Source organism: Rhinolophus sinicus, chromosome 6 (assembly GCF_057876585.1).
Source record: "Rhinolophus sinicus isolate RSI-liver-muscle chromosome 6, RSI-T2T, whole genome shotgun sequence".
NCBI lineage: Eukaryota > Metazoa > Chordata > Mammalia > Chiroptera > Rhinolophidae > Rhinolophus > Rhinolophus sinicus.
In genome coordinates, this window is record NC_142506.1 from 66,419,797 (window position 1) to 66,438,997 (window position 19,201).

At 35.2% G+C, this 19,201-nt stretch overlaps 1 protein-coding gene across 2 annotated transcripts in view; it reads left to right on the forward strand.

Moving 5' to 3' along the window:
- LOC148758189 (complement factor H-like) overlaps positions 1–13,183 on the forward strand; it is a 31,663-nt gene extending 18,480 nt beyond the window's left edge. For both annotated transcript variants that reach the window (XM_088799173.1, XM_088799174.1), the window contains 11 exons: positions 87–263; positions 1,043–1,225; positions 1,335–1,514; positions 3,394–3,570; positions 7,461–7,637; positions 8,100–8,306; positions 8,983–9,156; positions 9,835–10,011; positions 11,033–11,206; positions 12,124–12,306; positions 12,768–13,183. In XM_088799173.1, the coding sequence (XP_088655299.1) occupies positions 87–263; positions 1,043–1,225; positions 1,335–1,514; positions 3,394–3,570; positions 7,461–7,637; positions 8,100–8,306; positions 8,983–9,156; positions 9,835–10,011; positions 11,033–11,206; positions 12,124–12,306; positions 12,768–12,973 (2,015 nt within the window). In that variant the 3' untranslated portion in view covers positions 12,974–13,183. The remainder of the gene's footprint in view (positions 1–86; positions 264–1,042; positions 1,226–1,334; positions 1,515–3,393; positions 3,571–7,460; positions 7,638–8,099; positions 8,307–8,982; positions 9,157–9,834; positions 10,012–11,032; positions 11,207–12,123; positions 12,307–12,767) is intronic.
- Positions 13,184–19,201: the final 6,018 nt, after the last annotated feature.

Below are 19,201 nucleotides of genomic sequence, written 5' to 3' on the forward strand. Positions count from 1 at the left end.
CAACTTATTTTTCCAAGACATAATAAGATTTACTTTGGCAATGATTAATTATATATCCTCATTAAATTATCTGACCTTATCTATAGAAAGAGAATGCACAGTTCCCGATATAGAAAAATACGTAATTGCTCAGCCAAGGAAAGACACATATAGAGTCGGAGAAGTGATGAAATTCTCCTGCAGAAACAGACTTCAACTTGTTGGACCAGATTCATCTCAGTGCTACCACTTTGGATGGTCCCCTGATCCTCCAACATGTAAAGGTAAATGTTTACCTGACAGTTGCTGAAACAAGAATTAGAATATCGGTTATCACATTGTTGTTCTCTGTTAGTTTCCTGTTGGCTTCCAGAGTGTCTGTAATCTAGGGCATTGAGCCAGAGACATACCTGAGGAGAACAAGTGTTGGCTAGTGGAGAACTCTGATTGCCTAACTTAAGAAATTAATCTTCCATTGTTTTTTCAAACATGTATTGAAAATATCCGAAGATACAGAGATTGTGTCTGACAGTGGACAGACTGCTTTCATCATATCTTTTTTGCCTACCATTCCACCATTAATACTGGACATTTTAATCAGCATGGGCTTCACTGCAATTTTCTCTGCATATGCATAAACAGTATTCAAACAACTTATAGTCAATTTGGCCACATGAATGGCTTAGTCAAAGTTAAAATTAGTTTATCAAATGCTTGCTTCAAATGATGGTATTTTTTCAAAAAAAGTTTTGAAGTGTTTTCATGAAATATGAATATTGCTGTAAGTTATACAGTGATAGTTATTCATTGGTTTGCATATATTTTTAGAAAATCTAGAATTTTCAACATGGTTTTAGGACTAACATATGTTGCCAATAAGCTAGTTTTGTATAAGTAACAGAACTGGGAAACAAAATAGGTAAATACCATCCTTTTTCCTTTAGTAAGAATGCTGTGTTATATAATGAAAAATAAATTAAAGAAAAAAATCTCTTCGTTGTAATGAATTTTAGGTTGTAAAATAGAAAATTTAACCATCAATTACACGATATTTCTACTGCAGAGCAAGTAAAATCGTGTGGTCTACGCCCTGAGCTCCCCAATGGGGAAGCTAAAAACACACCTAAAGAAGAATATGAACACGGTGAAGTGGTGGAGTATGTTTGCAAACCTAGATTTCTGATGAAAGGTTCTCGCAAAGTTCAATGTCTTGATGGAGAATGGACAACCTTGCCCATCTGTATTGGTAATGTATACAAGCATTAATATTTAGACCAGAATCAGCACTCTTTATCGTAACATAAGCACATAAATTCAAATTTAAAGGTTAACTTGTGTTTGTGAAATTTTCACAGAGGAGAACAGCACCTGTGGAGACGTACCTGAACTTGCTCATGGCTATGTGGTATCCCCTGCGGCTCCCTATCACCATGGAGACTCAGTAGAGTTCAATTGCCGTGAAGCATTCACAATGATTGGACATAGATCAGTTACGTGTATCAGGGGAAGGTGGACCCAGCCTCCTCGGTGCATTGGTGAGAATACGTTTCTCAGATTGATGTTCAATAACATTTAATATTTTTATTGTAAAACTCTATTTGCAACCATATCTTTGAAATTCTGGAGATATTCTTTAAAATGGCAGGTCATAAGTTATACTGAATCCGAACATCTGTTGTTTGTAGTTTAATATGTATCTGCAGAGGAAGAAATAGAAACTAACAATAGAATTTTATGAATCTGTCCCTGATATTAACATTGTTTATAAGTATAAAGCCAATTTGTACTCAAAGATGGACAAAATTTTCTCCTCTCAATGTTTATTTTGTGCCTCCCTCTAGTCTAGTTTTTCACTCTGCTCAAGATGTTTATTTTCTCCTAACAAACAAAAAAGTCCTTTCAGACACCATTCCATCACAGCGCGTAGTGACAATAACCACCACTCCACCTTTTGACTACAGGTCTTCTTTCAGTTACCATCTTTGAAGAATATTCGCTTTTGTCTCCCTCAATGCTCTGGGCCAGTCCTGAAAATAGGACTAGTTCTCAAGCCTCTGGTCTGTTTTGAATTAGTCCACTTTACTTTTTTTTTAAAGGTTGTACTACAAAATCATTACTGTTCTTTGTCTAAATACTTGAATTTTCTTTGTTCTGTTCGTCCTCACTTAGCTCTGATCATTAACAAATTATTAACAAATATTACCTAGAGCCTCCGCTGATATTTTGTCAAATTCAACAAGGATTTCCACTTGCACTGAATTTTTGAAATATGGTAGCTCGATAAAAACTTCAGAGATCTATGTAACTCATAGTGGAGCCAGCAAAAATTTATTATATTTGCATTATAATGGTATGAGATTATAGGGTGATAGCCATATAAAATACTTCTCAAGGATCCTAAGAGAATCCTTATATGTGTGTGTATATATATATATATATATATATATATATATATATATATATATGTATATGTATATGTATATGTATATGTATATATGTATATGTATATATAAAAGACATCATGACTTTAAGCACTCAGTTAGTTTCTTATTCTGTGTTTTGGTCATCATGCAAAGGATCTGTTTTAATATTCACATTTTATTCACACTACATCTTAGATCAACTTTCTTATCAACTTACATTAATTTTACTGAAAGACTATAATTATACTAGCTCATATAGTCTCTCCACAGATAATTGTTTTTATTTTAACATTTTAAGATTTTGGTTAAAAACAATGTGGAGAAACATATGGATGTGGTCATTGGCACAGATTTCACATGGGACCAATTTAGTCATGTGATGACACTTCAGTATGTATATCATCCATTAAGTGCAGCTCTGTTGCTCTGGAGTCCCCAAAGTATGAAAGCTGACAGTCATATTCTTTTACTCATGTGTGGGATGTAAAACTGAAAGCAAGAAAAGACCAAGAAAACAAATAAACAAAAACCAGACACAGACAACAGTTTAGTGATTACAGAGGGAGGAGGATGTTAGAAGAGGCTTAAAGGGGGTTACATATGGTAACGGAAGGAGAACTGACTCTGGGTGGTGAACACACAATGCAATATATAGCTGATGTATTACAGAATTATACACCTGAAACCTATGTAATTTACTAACCAGTGTCACCCCCAATAAATTTAATGAAAATGTTTAAAACATACAATTAGTTATTAAATTCAAAAATGTCTTTATAGGATATTTTCTCTGAAATTTCATGACTGTAGATAAGACTATGTCCATACAGAATAGCCCATCTCATGCAACATGATCAGCAAGAGCTTTGTTGGTGGAATTTCTAGGCATACATTCTAATTTCATTGTTCTATTGATTTTGTAGCTATTTTTTGTATTACTTGGTTTGATTCTTATTATTAGTCTTTTCATGGTAATATTATCAATTTATAGAAACAGATGAACGTAAGAAGTGTAAATTATCAAAGGCAATTGCACGGGAGACAAACCTATCAGATAATGATGACTATACCCATAATATGATCGTAACTTACACATGTAGAGGAAAATCAGAACACAGACACTCAATCTGCAAAAATGGAGGATGGGATCCCGAAGTAACCTGCACAGGTAAGCTGTTTATGACATTTTCAAAATTTATTTCTTCCTACTTTGTAAAAAGAGTCTCGTTGTGCCTTTTAAAATATTTTTAAATATTGTTTATTACTACAAGTAATTTTCAAGCTGCAATGTAATTTAGAAAGCAAACAAAAGACTGTTTCTAAATAATAATTGTGTCCTATGCATTAGTCAGCTATATAACAAACCACCCAGAAATGTGGTGGTTTTAAGTTAATATCTGGGCAGTAGGTGTCCTCTTACTGTTGGGATCCCATTTGCTTCCAATTTCTTATATTACAAATGTGCCTGTGCCTATAGCTGTTATGTGTGTATCTAGTATCTATGTAAGTATCTACCTATCCATCTGTCTCTCTAGGTATCTATCTATGTATGTGCATATCTAGTCATCCATTTATCTATTTGTTTCTCTATATCTACCTTGAAAACTCTGAGTCACGTTGTCACCACCAATTCCGATAGCATGGGGTTCATTCTTCTCCAACTGGAGGGCACCTTGACTCACTCACCTCAGCATTTTTACCAATTTCCTCCTGCCTACAATATACAGAAAGTAGTTTCATACAAATACAAAAACAAATCTGCTGTCTACAATTCCACTCATCTTTAGATCGTCTTAAAGGCAACAAGTAATATTTACAGGCAGTGAAGTACAAGTGTTTGTCTACATTTTCTTCTTGAAGCTTTATAGTTTTACCATTAATATTTAGGTATATATCTATCTTCTATTGATTATTAAGTGTGGTGTGAAATAGGGAATGAAGTCCTTTTTTGTATATGAACATCCAATTATTCTACTACTATGGGTGAGAAAGACTGTCAAATGAAAATCAATTGACTATGGAAGTGATGGTTTATTTCTGGCCCCTCTATTTGGTCCATTTATTCATTTATCTATCCTTATGCCTGCCACGTATCCTTCATAATTATAGCTTCATACTAAGTCTTGAAGGCCGAGACATTTTCTCCAATTATGCTCGTCCTAGTCAAGACTTTTAAAATCATTCTGTTGTTGTCTTTAATATAGAAATTTCAGGGAAAGCTTATCAATTTCTATACAATATCAGCTTGTATAATAAAAGAAATGGCATGTATAATGATATATAAATTAAGAATTGACATATTAGCCACATTGAGTTTTCAAACCGTAAACATTATCTCTTCAATTATTTATTTATGCTTCTATTTTCCCAACAATAATTTAAGGGTAGATAATTTACTATTCTAAAATTGTATTTATATTTTGTATTTTTAATATTAACATGCAATTTTTCATAATTATGTTTTCCCAATTTTTCTGCACGTCTAAAGTCATCCACTCGATTTTTGTGTATGATTTTATACTCCGAAACTATACTATTATGTCATTCATTTTAGGTGCTATTTTGAAGATCTGTTACAATTTTCCTTAAGCAAGTGTATCATTGCGAATACAGTATTTTATTTCTGTCAGTCCCTTTCTATTTTTGATATTTTGTTTGTTTGTTTTATGGCACTCATGAGGCCCTTCAATGAACTATTGAAAGGAAGTGATGAAAACAAACATCTTTATCCTGTTCCTGACCACTGGATAGCGTATTCAGCATCTTACCACAAGTATAATGTTAGTTGAGGATTTTTCTAGATGCCCTTTATCAGATTAGAGGAATTTCCTTCTCTTCCCACTTAGCTGAGTAAGGACTTTCATTATCAACTGCTGCTGAATGTTTTTAAATGCTCTTTATGCATTTATTCATAGGATAACATGTGTTTTTTAATTCTGTTAATACAGTGAATTACATATATAAATTTTTGATTGCTGAATAAATCTCATTCCTATACTTGGTGGTGATACGTTATTCTTTCTCGATTTCCATGTACTCTTTCTGCTGATATATTTTTAAGAATTTTTGCGTCTATATTCATGGAGGATATTAGTCTACAATTACTTTTCCTTGCAATGTCACTGCCAGGTTTTGTTATCAGGGATATGATGGCCTCATAAAAACCCACTGAGACGTGTTCTCTGCCCCACTGTGTCTGAAAGTACATGTGTGATATCATTACACATAGTGTTATTGTATTAATTTTCCCTTAAAGGATTGACAGAATTCACCTGTGAAGGCATCTGATGGGTAGTTTGATGTTTATTTGGAAGGTTTTCTTGATGAACAATTCAATTTCTTTAATAGGCGGTGGTCTATTCAAATTTTCTCTGCTGTCAATGGAAGGAAGTTGTATTTTTGAAGAAATAGCTCCATTTCACCCAATTTATCAATTGGCTGGTTTTCTATTGGTTAATAGTCAGAGTCTTCACTCTCCCTCTTGCCTCTGCAGTGTCTTCCCTGGTGTCACTCCTTTCATACTGAGGTTGATACTTGTTTCTCTCAAGTACCCGATCATTCTTCATAGGGTGTTGTTTGGTTTTGTTTTTTTTCAAATTTTACTAATATTTTGAAAAAACCATTTTAAGCACTGTTAATATTCTCCATTTCCTCTCTTTTTTATTTTTTAGCTTAATTAGCATTCACTATTTCAGCAAGCTTTATTAATTTTCTGTTTTTCTTTCCTATTTGTCTTTCTCAATTTTTTCAATTTTCTCCTCTCTCTGGACTTATGGTTTCCTTCCTTCTGAATATTTTGATTTTCATTTTACTCTCTTCTCACTTTTTAATGTAGAAAATTAAAACATGGGTTTAAACCATCCTACTTTTAAAATAGAAACCTTATGTAAAACTCCATTTTTTTTCTTCTAAGTGCTTAGCTGTGTCTCTAAATATTTCACTTCCATTTTACTTTAAGTCAGTGTGAAATATTTTCTGCTACACCATGTGATTTCTCCTTTACCCTGTCACTTATATAGAAGTCTTTTATTCAATTTCCAAATATTTATTTTCCTTTACCAGTTTTATTGTGAAATCATTAGTATATAAAGAACTACACATGTTCAATGTGCACAATTGATGAATATCCTGTGTTTGCATAATTTATTCTTATTGATTCTAATGTAATTCACTTGTCAGAGCTTGTACTGGGTAAGATTTCAGCATTTTGAAATTTATTCATGTTTCTGTTTTTGTACCACACATTTTCCATCTTCTCGATGGTTCCATTTTAATATGAAAGCAGATGTAGACTCTAGTTTTCAGTCCTACTGAAAAAGGTTCACATTTGTGTTAAAATTTTCGATGTCTTTTTAAAAAATTTGTCTGGCTGTCCTATTAGAATTAGAAGCCTATCAGTATTAATAACTAGAATTGTGGAATTGGATATTTATTTTTTTAGTTCTGTTCATCTTCGCTTTGCCTATTTGAAATATTTTAGATACATATATAACTGCTTTGTGCTTGTGAATTAATTTTTATGATTATAAAATAATTCTTTATACCATTTGTAATACTCCTTGTCTTACAATCTTTGTTGTCCTATTTTAATACAATCAATAAATTTAAAATGATGGATCATTTCCATGTGATAATGGAATTCCAAACAAATTTCAGTTAAAAAAGTCCTTAAACCCCTCTCCAAATTGAAAGCAAAAATAATAAAATTAGAGACCTACAGACCTTATTCATCCAGCTCACAAATATGGAAAACTGAAAAAGTGCTTTGTCAATCATTTACCAAAAAGCAATAGTTTAAATAAAATGGCAATGACTGCAGTGCACATTGAAATCTGTGAGATACAGCAAAAGTGTAGATATTTATAGCTTTTAAACAAGCGTAATAGAACAAAGAACAAAATGAAAGCAAAATAAAACACATACACCCAAAGAACATAAAAAAGACCATTGCATTATAATTCGGTCTTTTAGGATATATTATTACTGACATTTCTGTTTACTGAATTGTCCTTTTACCTTACGACTTTTCATCAAGAAATGTAATTTCAATATTTTTAGAAGTACGAAGATGTCCACCTCCACCACAGATTCCCAAAACTGAAAAAATGACAACTACAGTGAATTATCAGGATGGAGAAAAAATATCTATTCTGTGTCAAGAAAACTCTCTCATTCAGGGACCAGAAGAAATTGAGTGCAAGGATGGAATATGGCAGTCGATTCCACGCTGTGTTGGTCAGTGGTCCTCACCTGCTGTCATCTTCTTCCTAAGGAGGGTAAACCTCCCTGTGCTTTGAGTAAAGGAGCCGGATGCAGAGCTATCGCCATAGCTATTCCACCGCATCCTGCAACGGGATATTACAGTCTAGGTGCACAAATTCAATCACTTTCACTGTGAAATGAACAGACACAAAAACTTTAGCTCAGTGTGTAAATGCCAGATACAATTGCTGTTTATGTGTAGTGTCCTCCCCCTAGGAACAGGACAAGAAGGGAAGGGCATTTGGAACAAGCGGGTGGTAGCATGAATTTTAGGCAGACGTATATCCTTGCAACTTTTAAATACTTTTCAGGTTTTACATAACTTAATTTGTTCAAATTATCCTTAGTTCAAAATCCCAAGTAGCATTTGATTTTATTTCGCAATTGAAACATTTGTCTCTGTGCTTGATTCTTTGATCTCTGTTCTTCATATAGAAAAACTTCCATGTTCTCAGCCACCTCACATCGAACATGGAACCGTGAAATCATCTATCTCTTCAGAAGGAGAAGAAAAAGATGAACCCCACACTTACACACATGGCACCAAATTAAATTACATTTGTGACGACGGTTTCAGGATATCTGCAGAAGATGGGATAACATGCCACATGGGAACATGGACTTCTCCACCTCGGTGTATAGGTAAGGACAGTGTGCAAACTGAAATTCCATTTTTGGTGCAAGTCATTAAAATACCCAATTGTCTTCGAAGTCATGAGACACTATTCTTTAGCGTTCTGAATATCTAAAACCATTTATATATTTTTACATAAATTACCAAGCTATTTGCATGTCCGTATCGATCCTATTTTTATTAGTTGGCTCATTATGAAATCACTTCTAGTTCTAGTAATTTTTATACTAAAGGCTGTGTAGTGAAATTAAACCTACCTATTCATGTAGGTGTATTTATTCGTATTCCTACATATTCATATAGGTAGTGAATGGTTCACCACTAGGTATTTAAAAAACGTTTATCTTCTTACAATGTTCCTTATGATTTCTTACAATATATGGCACTTTCCTTAAGATTCTTACCTCTCAGTGTGTTTCCCTTCATTACTGATGACTGGCTATAGCAGCATTGATAGTTCCACTCATAAATATGTTGATATATTTATTCTCGAGGTCTTGGTCAAGTTACAGTTGGTCGCACACCACAATGGTGGTCTCAGGAAGCATTTGTGCACCTTCTCTGTAATATATTAGCTCCTGTGTGGTCATTTCATTTCAAAACATGTACCACGTCTGACAACCAGTATATAAGATTGATTTCAGAGTTAGTGCAATACACAGTCACTCTTTCTTCTTTTTTTAGGACTTCCTTGTGGACCACCACCTTTGATTGTGAATGGTATTGTACCTAAAAGGTTTAACAGTTACCGGTATGGAGCAGAAGTGACGTACAGGTGTTCCAAAGGATTTGAGATTGATGGACCTCCATCTGTAAAATGTATCGGAGAAAGATGGTCCCGTCCACCAGAATGCATAAGTATAGTGTATTTCATTTTATTCTGAGGCTGACAAATATCTTTAGTTCAGAACAGTAATGACACCAATATGAGTCCAGAGTTTAACACGGGAACTCTGGGGAGCTCCGGGTTCTGGAAGAGAATTAATTAGCCCTAGTAGTCAGAAAAGTTCAATGACATGAGCCAGAATATTTCATTGTGACATCACCTTTTGTGCACTTTCGATGTGCTCTGAGGAACATTCTCAGGTTTCTCATCTCTCATCCTGTGTCACCAATCTCATTGTTATCAATTTACTGTTGGTTTCTCAGATGTAGCCTTATAAACAAATCATTTCTAACATATTTGACATCATTGTGGAAATAGATTTTGACAGAAGCAAACAGTAACAATATGTCATAACGCAGGAGGGCTGTATGGGCAAGTAAGAATGGGAGTGGAAGAAGTTTGGTCTCAAGCGTTACCTGCATCCATATCTCTCCAGGCTTTGATATCACTGTTCCCTTGTTACACTTCTGATAAATGCAGAATCAGTCAATGTCATTAAGTCAAGACTGCTAACATTTTCACGTTAAAGGAAAAACATTGTACAGCATTCAGCGGTTTAATATGTGCCTAACTATTATTCCTATTATAATCATTGGCCATTGGGTATTTTTAATGGTTTTCTGAACAAATGTATATTGTTTTCCTTTCAGAAGTTGAATGTACTGACACACCCACGGTTGGTAATGCCAGACTCGTGAGTAACCAGAAGAAATCCTATAATTCAGGAGAAGAACTGACTTATGAATGTGACAAATATTACCAAATGGAAGGATCCAGTATTGTACAGTGTATTAAGGGCAAATGGATAGGGGAACCAACATGCAGAGGTAAGGTGATGACATTTTAAAATTTATTTGTTAAATCGCTTGTAGCACTATTGAAAAGCAGACATAGTTATGTTTTAGTCAAAGAACGTTTATGCCTCCAGGAAAGGGATGGCACGTGTACACTATCGTTAGTCTCCTCGCCCCTTCGTTCTCAGAGTGCGGTCCAGGGACAGCGGGCACTGCATCTTCTGGGATGTTGATAGAAATGCAAATGCGAGTTCACAGGTACATTCAGACTCAGAGTCAAAGACTCGACGTATGTGCCCGAGACTTGTAACAATTTCAAAAAGAGTCCACCCGCACCTTAGTTTGGGAACCCTCACGATAGCCGATTATGATTTCATATCTCCCTGAATCTCTCTGAGGACTTACACTTGCCTCACGGTGGTGCCTTAAACATTGCCCCCTCCGCAGAATCACTGCAGTGTTTTTATCAATTACACATTCATTTTTTTCTTATGTTTTCACAACTCGTATTTTTTGGGTCCATTGACTGTACATCATCTTCCTTCAACAATGGTGCTCGTCAATGCAGGTTAATTCTTGACTTTTCTCTAAGGAAGTGTGTACTTGTGTTTATTTTTGTAAGAGCATAAAATTACAATGCAATTGTACATGACAATTGAAAACTAATATTTTCTTGTCAAATGATCTCTTTATTATGAGTTTCTTGCGGTTGTACATTCATTTTGAATTTATGTAATGTATAATAATTTTATTAAACTCAAAGAAAGATGTCCAGAAAGAATGTCATTTTTGTGGGCCTCAAAGATGTTTTTTAAACTCTAGAGGGAATGGGAGAGGAATTTAATGCATAGAAGCTTAAATCTTAAAAAAAAATGTATTGTTTATCTCCTTTTCTCAATTTTACATGTAAATTTAGAAAATTATTATTTTTTCGTGACAGATTACCCATTGATTTTAAAGCTCCCCTGAAATAACGCATATATCGGAATTCCTTTTGTTCATTTGCATTCAAAATGGTCGTTACATTAGACACATGCTCTTTCTTCCTATTCAGATGTTTCCTGTGTAAATCCTCCCGCAGTGGAAAATGCTCGTCTAGTAGACGAAATGCCTAAGTATCTACCGGGCGACACCGTACATTATGAGTGCATCGGGCCTTTGACCCTATTTGGGAACGGAGAAGTGATGTGTTTAAATGGAATCTGGACTGAACCACCTCAGTGCAAAGGTCAGCATCTTACTTCTCTTCCCTAATTTTGGAGAATACATTAGGGACAAAGTATGTTGATATAAATACATAGTGAACTACTTTCTATGCAGTAAAAAATTTTAGTGCAATAAAATGACGGTGCTTAAAGTCCAATTCTTTTTATGGACTGATTGAAAAATATGGTCTATTGATATTACGAAAGCTTCAACCAGAGTAAAATATTGGAATCATGGAACATTCCCCATCTAAGCATTGAGACACTCAGTTTTTCCCGAGGAAAAACTATATTAAAGGCACCTTAAGTCCGTTTGGCAGACCTATGGAATTCCACTTTGAGACCTGGACTAGCTGGGGCGGACAATAGAATGGGATATAAATTTGGGGTTCTTCAGCATATGGATTCTATTTAAAGGTGGGATGCTGGCTGATCTCACCTAGGGAATTGGTGAATATAGAAAAAAATTCTGAGAACCTGGCATGGGGCACTCCAGGGTTTAGGGTTCAGGAAACACGGGGTACCAACAAAGGATATATGGTATTATCCACTTAAACTTCGGCATGGTGTATATTTTTCCCAGTGTTTTACTTTGAGCCTACCTATGTTTTCAAGTATGAAGTGAGTTTTCTGCAGACCACAAATACCAGGGTCTTGTTCAGTTAAAAACTGGGCAGAGGACATGAGCAGAAACTTGTCCTAAGAAGAAGACAAACGGCCAAGAGATATATGAAAACAATGAACGTATTTGTTAATGTTTCACATGCGCTTTCATGTGGGGTGATTCTCAGTGTAAGTGATTAAAATTACTTCAATGAGTCTTTTTCTGTCATCAGAAATCACAAATCTTCATATTACATATTTTGCTGTGTTTTTATTGCTTATGTTAACCTGTGTTTTTCTTTGGTCTCTCAATAAATCAAATAATATCTTTTCTTAGAGTTTAAAGGAAAATGTGGGCCCCCTCCACCTATTCAAAATGGAGATATCACCACATTCCCAGCAGCAGAATATGCTCCAGGGTCATCAGTTGAATACCAGTGCCAGTCCTTGTATGCACTTCAGGGAAACAAGCAGATCACATGTAGAGATGGAAAGTGGTCAGAAGCACCAAAATGCTTAGGTGAGTACTTCGATGTTCTCGTGGGTTCTGAGAAAATCAGTGTAATGAGTGTGATGTTTTCCTGTTTATAATCAAGTTTTGATGAATTAATATACAACAATTCTACCGATTGCTTGTCTACCAAATATGCATATGTGAAGAAATAATTTAAAAATTCTTAATTAAGCAACAACAGCAAAAGGGATTCTTTAATAACAGCTCTTTCTATGATAATTGACATTACAAATGTTTGATTATGACAGTTAATTCTCACGCATTAAGCATGGTTCCTCAGTTTTACATAATTACTTGTGTGTAATGATTCATATGTAAATGATGGATTTTCAATAAGGTATTCTTGAAAAGGTTTGAGAAGGATTTCCTTGCCAAATATAGAGGATTTTGTCTGAAAGTCTGAAAATCTGCGGAAAATGTTTGTATTCTACTTAATGTTCTCTGTTCATTTTTTTTTTTACCTTCAGATATATGTGTAATATCAGAAGAAATTATGGAAAAACATAATATACAGTTTAAATGGATTTATGAGCAAAAGCTTTATTCTAGAACAGATGATATTGTTGAATTTGCATGTAAATGGGGGTATCGTGGACATTCACCAAAGTCTGCATTTCGAGCACGCTGTCGGGAAGGGAAACTGGAGTATCCCATTTGTATGAGAAGACGGTGATAGAACGACGTCATGAAATTATAATATGCACACTTATTTAGAATTTTTGTTATTCCAATTCTTCTCATTTTTTTTCAAGCATTGAAAAATCAGAAATCTTTATTCATAAATCAGAATTTGTGTAAATATTATATGGAGGATGTCATGTAATCTGAGAGACCAATCTATCACTTCTAAAAATCATCTCATTAAAATGTGACAAACCAAAAATCTATGTGTTTATTCATAAAACATCTACGGGCAGAAATTAGATGCACTCACGTGAGAGCCTGCCACCAACCACCATTCTCCAAACTCTCTCAGAGCTTCCTCCAGAACTTCGGAGGTGTTCTGAGGCTCTTATACCAGAGGAAATGGAAATAAAGGCTTGTCTCCATCTTCCAAATAGTATCATTGCACAAACACGTAAAATTCAAACTACATCATCCCTGTGTTAGCCACAAGATGTAAAAGCTTATTACTTAGTTTTGCTTATCTCTCAATAGCTAAATATACCCCAAAATGATGAAATACATGACGTACAAGATGTCCATTCACCAACATCATAATTCACATAAATCATAAAAAAGAATTAGAATCTCATTGGGTGCATACCTATTATAACACTGATGTGAAAAGTGATCAGAATACAATATCAAGTGTGAACATACACCCACATCCACACAATATGTTTTGAATAATGAATAACTGCATAGAACAAAGATTGTCAGGAAGTACAGTAAAACATTATAACTGTAGCTGAACTTAAAGAAAATCAGGGTAAGAATTGGTGTTCAATTCCTATATGTTTACCTGTATTTCCACCTTTTCCTGTCCTTAATGGATATCACTTTTGAAGCACAGAACTCTGTTAATTTAAAATAAACATATACAGAAAGTAAGGTAATATCTGTCAAGAACTACAAAGAACCTAATAACTTTTTCATAATTTTGCTGGTATAAACGGTTTTTTAAAGATTCAAACACAAGTATCCAAAATATGATTTCTATGCTCATACATTTCGAACACATAATTAAAATCAGTTTACTAAACATTTTTAATTTCTACGAAAAGATGTAAACTTCAAGTTGAAAATTAATACATAAATAACCTAAAAGTAATTTACAGTGATACCTTGTTACTTCCTGTGGCAGCAAATCAAGTGGCATTCCTAAAATGAGAAAACTGGCTGTGACCAAGGAGCCAATTTATGCAAATCTGGATCAGAGGTGACAGCCAGGATTCTCACGTGTAAAGGAACATTGCTACAATAGGTAAGTTCTTTGCTACTGACGTTAACATTTGAACATACACTATGTCTGCAAAACCTTTCACTTAATAGTTGTGGCATCTATGACACTTGCCTATAATCAATTATTACACTGTTGGCTACAAAATATTCATTTTTAAGATCAATTCTATCATTTTTTTCTGTGTTTATAAAATGTCACTCTTTATAAAGATGAATGTGAATTTACCGGCTGCGCTTAAAGTTTCACCTAAAAACCTATGGTAAATCTTTATTTTTGCCCTTTCCTTTCTATTTTATTTTTATTTATTTATTTATTTATTTATTTATTTATTTATTTATTTATTTGGAGTAAGGACTTACAGGAAGGACCTTCCATAATAATCTTAAAGAGTTTCTATTTTTAAAATTTTATGTGTGTCAGCAGGGATTCATAAAGTTTCATTTATTCCATTTGTCACAATCAGTTACATTCATTACGATGTTGGAAGCCCGGCTTATCCCAAATTTAGCTAACGGGTGCTACTTGAACTGGATTCTCATTGCTTTGAATATATCCCCATTAGTCTTTCAGCATTCCTCTTCTTTGTAGCACAACGCCATATTCCAGGCTCACTGTACACTTATCCTGGCCAACACCCATAATCATATAACTTTTCAATTATATCTGGTTTTGGGGGGTTTTAGGGCTTTTCATTTTCTGGGGGTTTTTTTTTGAAGAACAGTGTTTAGAACCCAAGAATTGTGTGCTAGTGGTGCTGGATGGGGGTGTTCAATAGTGTTGAAATGTCTTTACTTCTAGGGTCTTCCGGTTGTCAGATCTTTGAAGTAGAAATGAAATTTAAAATTCATTAGTGCTTATTGGATATTAAACTTCAAGCTTCATAGTGCAGCATTAAAAAACAACTCTGAAATACATTTTCACTTCCTATCTCTATTCTTACATTTCAATTTTCATGAAGATAACATCAAAATTAATGCAAACTTTACTATTAGCAGCTAAACTACTGAGTGAGGGTTAAAACAGCCTTGCATTCATTTTGCCCCAGGATGTTTGACACTGAGTGTCAGTACTCTCCTCAAAAGTGACTTGAACTAATTCTTATCTCTGGTTGGCTCGCTCACCAAATTAATGGAGTTTTACATATGGTTGTATTAGTATATTTTTCAATTGTTGATTTGGCTGCATCTTCCTCTTTTAGTTTGACCTTTGCTTTTGTTTGTTTGTTTATGAAGAACACCAACATGTTTTAAAAGTTGCAGTGATGCGAGAAGGTTCTATGCAGGATGGACTTACTGCCATCATACTTGGTCCCTCATTTAATAAAGGTATAATTTTATCAGGTTCTGATTTATCTATCCCGTGCTGTTTCCATTGAGAATGTATCTCACTGAGCCTTCTGCTGTTTTCCTATCAGGATAATGAGTGCTATGATGAATATACTTAGGTGGGCATACTGTCAAGATGAACTGCCAGACGTAAAATGAATGGATCACCAGGCAATTTCATAGCTATGTCTACTTCTTTTCCAAAGAATTCTGTATCTTATTCTGTGCTATCCTAATGGGCCTCCCTTTTTTGGTTTGCCAACTGAGGAAGTTGTCAACCTTTCAGATTTTTTTCTGTTTCTAGATAAGAAATGGTATTGCTATATCGTTTTAATGTGTATTTTCTTATTATAAATGTGGTTGTTTGCATTTAAGATATCTAATGACCATTTGCTTCGAATTTTTTCTCTTAATTTTCTATTAAGATACTGGTCCCCTTTTCCTATTATTGTTCCATGTTTAGAATTCATAAGATTAACACTTTCCACATTTCTGTGATAGGAATTACATATATTGTCCAAGTTGTTATTTGGCTTTTGAGTTCATGTTAATTTATCTAAGCAGACATTTTGAATGATGTGCTCTTATAATTACTACTTATTTTATTTACTCCAGTTCTGAGTCATAGTTTTAAACGTTCTGTTCTTAACAAATGCTCCCATAGTTTTTGTGCTGAATGTGTGGGGTTTCTTTTCTTATGTGGAGATCTCTACAACTAAATAGAATGTGGGAGTATGAATTTTATTTTTCAGAATGACTCTCCAGTATCTAAGCATATTAAAAACACTGTCTTTTGCTAGAGTCGTTTAAAATCCGTCTTCATCATATAACAGTTTCTTTGTGTGTGTTTCCCTTTCTATACTTTCTACTATAATCCACTTTCTATCCGTTCACTCTGGGGGCAGCACCAACTATACCATTGTAAAGGCTTCTTAAATATAATATGCGGTGGGGCTAGCTGTCGCCTAAGTGTCTCCTTGTTTTTAGAGCTTTTTGGCTGTTGTCCTCTGTCTCTAGGAACTTTAGAAAGAACTTGTTGAAATCAAAATAAAAGCTATGGGTCTGTGCATTGTGTGCTCTGCTTGGTTGAAGACCACTTGTGGTCTTTAATTCAGAAATTCATCTTAACAGGAAACTAATCGGTGTTTCTGGCAAAGTTTTCTCAGACTTGCTGAAAGCTTAAGGGTGTAAAATACAGCTTGTCCTGTCGGATAGGATCAGGAGACCTGGCAGCCATCAAGCTCTACACTTCATGACCCTACATGATCCCTGAGTAACAAGGAAATGAAAACCCTGTGTCAGTGAGGGAGTCATCTAGAGTTGGACACGTCAAGTCCCATAAGGGTCTGTATCTCTCAAAAACAACAAACAAATAGAAAACTTGAGGAGAGCTTCAAGGATCTGGAAAGGATAACAATGATATAGAAATCACAATACTCAAAACCCAAAAGCTATCGCTGTCCCCCAAGGGTTATCAATGTGAGCCTGTGTTTCTTCAAGCACACATGACATTTTGTACTTACCAGTTTTCTAAAGAGATAGTATTATAAGAAGTTCGATTCTGGGTTGTTTTCCTTTGAAATAAAGAAGAAGGGGATTTGTGAAAACTTTCTCAGTAAATTTGTAGTATGCACAAATGTGTTTATGAACTTAAGAATTATTGACAATGCTGCTGAGACTTCCGCTGCTTTTCTTTTTGGACCAGTGTACGTTTGCATTCTTCAGAAAGAATATTGCACTGTTTTCCTCAGACGTTCTTTGTACATTTCTGAGCAACAGGAAGCATCAATTCATTGGTTCCCGTAATTGTGGAATGAGGGGAATTATGATGGAAAAGTCCAAGTGAAGCCAACAGAACTGCCTCCAACAAATAAATAGTAAAGTAAAATCAATACTTTGACTGCTGATGGATTTCAAGACTGGCAAGATTCCGGGAGGAGGGATGATTCCCACTAACTCCCCATCAACTTGCCTATGTGTCTTGTGCAGCAAACAGATACACGTTGGAGCTGACAGTGGATGCCTGTAACAGTAACCAGATGCTCCAAATGCACCTGTTTACCTGATGTTGTGTCATTGATCAGCAAGTTGAACCAGCCCCTGTAATATCTTAGGACACGCTGGGGTGCAGCTCTTCGTCTGGTGAATGCTGCTTTCTCTATACTTGTCAGTGAAGACCAGCCAAAGCAGTTTTCTTCTGGTTGGAAGGTCATCGGGACACCTTCACCACCCTACCTCCGGAGTCTATCAACAATGCAGCCCTAGGTCATCACCTCGCTTTCAGTGACTTTACTCTCCTTTCCTGTCCACGAGGAAACACTCTGGTCCATTCCACTGGTGATATTATGCTCATTGGACCCACGGAATAAGAATGGCAGCCGCTTAGACTCACTGGTAAGACATTCGCATGCCTGGTGATAGAAATATAATAAATTCAGCAACTATTCAGGATCTTTGTACCTCAGGGAGATTTCTAGGGATTGGGGATGTGGGGTAGGTTGGGATAGCCCTTTTAGCTGAAACACACACACACACACACACACACACACACACACACACACACACACACACAAACACACTCATACGCATACACACTTCCCCACAACCTAAAAATCCAAAGTACAACCCCTAGTGGGTCTCCTTAGATTTGGGAGGCAACATAGCCCTCATTTGAGGACGCTCCTCTAGCCCATGTATTAATGGTCCCCAGAAGCTACTGGTGTAAGTGAGGCACAAAACAAGAGGAGACCTTGTCACAGGTCCAGGCCGCCATGCAAGAGGCTCTGCCACTTGGGCCACATGACCCAGCAGATCCCACGGTGCTGCAGAGTCAGTGGTGGAAATGAAGGGTGTTTGGAGCCTTCCCCAGACCCCTGTGGGTGAGTCACAGACCTGTGGGCCTTGTGGATTTGGGAGCTTTGGCCTCTACTGGGCCTTCACCCAGACTGAAGACTTGACACAGGCCAAGGTTTCATTTTGTTTACTTTACCCAAATCCAGCTGTTGCCTCAGCATTTCCTGGAGAAAACTTTCCCGACTGAATGATGTGTGGGGGTGTGTATGTCTGGTGTCACTGATTTCCACGGAAAATATGCTTATCTTTATGACAGGTCCATAATTGTGATAAATAGAATAACTATTATAAATTTAGATATCCTGAATTATAAGTAATCCATTTTGTTCTTTTTCAGGATTGCATTCCACATGAATTTTTGAATGATGTCAATTATTTTTTGGTTAAATAAGAGAATTATTCTTGAGTCATGTTCAAAGCATAAATTGATTGGGGAGAATCGGTATCTTAATGAAGGTGAGTATTCCAATCCATAAATATGATGGATTTCTTATTTCATTTGCCTTTTAAATTTTTTCTTAGCAGTGTATTTCAGTTTTCAGACTTGACATGTTACAAATATTTTGTTGAATTTATTCCTTGATATTTTATGTTTTTTCATAGTTATAAAGAATAATACTGTTTTAAAATTTCATTTTCCAAAGTTTGTTCCCAATATAAAGAAAATCCCTTTGTGTATTAGCTCTAGTTCATCTTTTCTGTGGAAGCCTTAAAGTTTTTCTAAATGACAAATTCATACTTAAATCTTTCCTTACCATTTTCGTGCCTTTTTTTAACCTTGCCTTTGTGAATTTGATATCACCTGGATTAGTTTATT